Raw genomic sequence first — 3066 nt, 5'->3', positions numbered from 1 at the left:
AACGTCCGCTGTGTGGACGGACCACGCTGTTTACCTCTCGTCTGTTGATGGCTGAGTAACGTCCGCTGTGTGGACGGACCACGCTGTTTACCTCTTGTCTGTTGACGGCTGAGTAATGTCCCGCCGTGTGGATGGACTGTGCTCTGTTTTCCCCTCATCTGTTGATGGCTGAGTAATGTCCCGCTGTGTGGACGGACCACGCTCTGTTTTCCCCTCATCCGTTGATGGACACTTGGGTTGCTTCCACTTTTTGGCTGTTGTCGGCACCTGCTTTTGAAAAATGGTTTTCTGTGGAAAATGCTTCAACTGGGACACATTCTGGCTGCATCCGCCATGTGCCTGAGCCCCACGTGGCCCACGATGGTGCCTGTTCTGGCCGTCATAATTAACTAGAAAGTCACCGTCCTGTAGCGCCTTTGGGAAAGCTGTCCTCCGTGTTTTTTTGTCCCATACATGGGTTCTGGGGGGTCTGGGCCCCGGGATCGTCACGATGTTCTGTTAACACCGCCTTCGTCTGTTTTTGAACAGAACCACCTCACTGTGCTCGCTGTGGTCCGCCCGCTCGCCTCCAGCGTGGGCTCCAGCGTGACCTCGAGCCTGGCCTCCAGCACTGGCTCCAGGGGCTCCTCCCCGACGGTGCTGTCCGCCCTGGACGCCCGTGCCCTCCTGCTCGACCCCACGAGCAACACGGTCGAGTCGGTCCTCGGTGAGTCCCACGCCCGCCCCTTCTTCCCTGGGCTTCTTCCAGTGTTGCGGCGTTGCCGTTCACATTTGGGGTTGCTATTTGTGTGTGGGCTCACTGTTGAGGAGCTGCCTGCTTGGGACACACTGGAAAGCACACTTGGTAGAAAAGCCAGTGTGTGTCCTGGGCATGTCTCCCTTGGGCTGTGCCGCACAGTGACGAGAACAGACCAGTGACACAGGTCCCCACAGAACCCGACCCTGGTGGTGGGCGCCATCGGCCCAGAGGCTGTAGGGAGAAAGAGGGGCGTTTGAGAAATGAAAACGGAGTCGTGGGGACAGAGCGCGCCTGAGGGTGGGGCAATGACAAGGTGGGGCGCGTGGGGGGGAGCCAGGAGGAGGCGGGAAGGCCACATGGCTGTTATCCTTGGAAGCCAGCTGTGGGGGTGGGGTGGCCTTTAGCACTGGGGAGTCCCTGAGGGTCTGGGGACTTGTGGGGATGTACTCAGAGCCGGGCTTGGGGGATACCCATTGTGGCCTGGGTGGGGAGGTGGATGCCGCGGAGACCAGTGAGGAGGCCCCAGTGAAACGCAGGGAGAGCAGGCAGGGAGAGCTGGGAGGATGGACGGAGCTGGGACCTGCACTCCCATGTGGCTGTGGGACACCCTGAAAGCCCACACCTCACAGGGGGCAGTGCAATGCTGACCCGCCTGCATCTGCCCTGACAGACAGCTCTGTGAAGGCCTCATTTTCAGGGTAATTTCCAACTTCCTTGGCTCTGGGCTGGCCGGTGAGGCTACTCTGGGTGAGGGGCAGAGTGGGCGGGCCATGCACACCGAGTTTCCAGCAAGCGCCCGGGCCTGTGACGATGCCTCCTGACTGGAGGTTATGACAGTCACAGTAGCCGGATGGATGCGCGGCCAGCCAGGGTGACAGGTGGGGGGCGTTGTCTCAGCTGCCTGTAGACCACCGGTCAGGAGACATCGGGGCCTCATTCCGCACCTCTCGAGGATGTGGCAGGAACCTTCCGGAGTGGCGAGTAGCCCCTGGGGGCTCTGGACAGCCACTCCCGAGGGTGCTCCTTCCGAAACCGCCTCCGTGTGTGGGCAGCATGTCTGTAGCTTTTAGTGTGGCTGAGCCCTCCAGATTCTATTTCCATTTGGGGTGAGATTTAATTTCTTGATGTTCTTCAAAGGGTCACTTCAGAGAATGCTGGGGACCTGGAAGTGTCCCCTGTACAGCCCTGTATTCTCCATTGTGGGCTGATATCTTCTCTGAGAAGCTTGGAGCCCTGGAGGTCACGGCTTGTCCTCCCTTGGGAAGTGGTGGGAAGAGCGTGCTGCAGCCAGCCACCTCAAGCTCCTGTGTCAGGACATGTCATGTGGCGGCCATTAGGCCACGGGACAGCACACCCGCAGATGGTGTGAGCTGCTGGTGGGTGCTGAAAGAGGCCTTTCTAGAATGTTCTCAGAAGGGCTAGGTGACCATGCTGACCTGCAGCTGAGCTTACTGGTCCACTGAATACATTGAGGCACGAGGCCTGCCCTCCGCAGTGTCCAGGGAGTGAGTGGGGCCCTTTGCCTCCCTGCTGCTCCCACCTGTGTCTGGAGCCCTGATGTCCCAAGGGCCAGGACGCAGCTTCCGCCCCACTTCTCTGCCCTGGTGTCTGGAAATCACATCTTCATCCCGTAGGACCCCATATGAGAGGAAGCACCTGTCAGAAAGAGACTCTCTTTAGGGCGTCACCTTAGAGGGCAGTGTTCTGAAATTGTACGTACTTTGTGGGTGGTATTGGTGTGCTTTTTTTTTTTTTTTTAAGGAAAAGTAAACCCAGTGTATTTTTATTTCAACCTGCAGTTGGGGGTAAAAATGTTCCTCTAGAACCGCAGAGGTCGCATGAAAAGAACTTGCTGATTCCGATAGAAACTGGCCCCGTGTGTGGGCCTCAAGCCGATCACTCGAACGCACGCGTTCCAATCCGAAATGCCGGCAGGTGAGGCGAAGGAGCGGCCTGGGCCGCAGTGTGACCCCGGTAGACTGACCCTGGACGTGACCTCCGAGGGCAGGGCCATGCCCCGTCTTTCCTGGCCCCCTTGGGTACGGCCTGCCCCCGTAACCGGCCGCCAGGTGGAATGCGTCTTTCCTAAGCAGAGAGCACGGCCTGGGGCGGAGGCGGGGCCTGAGCAGGTCGGGGGCGGGGCGTCCGAGTCTGATAGCGTCGGGGGCGGGGCCGGGGGCGGGGCGCGGGTCTCCCGTACACTGGGCGTAGGAGTCTGAGGGGGGGTCGAGGCTCGGGGCGGGGATCCTGTCGGGGTAAAACGCTGGATGTCACGTGGGCAGGACTGGGGGCAAGCGCGAGTACGTCAGCGGGGGGCGGGGCCGGAG

At 60.1% G+C, this 3066-nt stretch overlaps 1 protein-coding gene across 1 annotated transcript in view; it reads left to right on the top strand.

Annotated features, from left to right (window-relative positions):
- UNKL (unk like zinc finger) overlaps positions 1-3066 on the top strand; it is a 33028-nt gene that overhangs the window by 21634 nt on the left and 8328 nt on the right. The window contains exon 10 of the mRNA XM_023728544.1: positions 529-706. Within this exon, the coding sequence (XP_023584312.1) occupies positions 529-706 (178 nt within the window). The remainder of the gene's footprint in view (positions 1-528; positions 707-3066) is intronic.

This window comes from Trichechus manatus, unplaced genomic scaffold (genome assembly GCF_000243295.1).
Source record: "Trichechus manatus latirostris isolate Lorelei unplaced genomic scaffold, TriManLat1.0 scaffold00024, whole genome shotgun sequence".
Lineage (NCBI taxonomy): Eukaryota > Metazoa > Chordata > Mammalia > Sirenia > Trichechidae > Trichechus > Trichechus manatus.
Note: the sequence above shows the minus strand (reverse complement) of the source record. Positions and strands in the feature narration are given on the sequence as shown.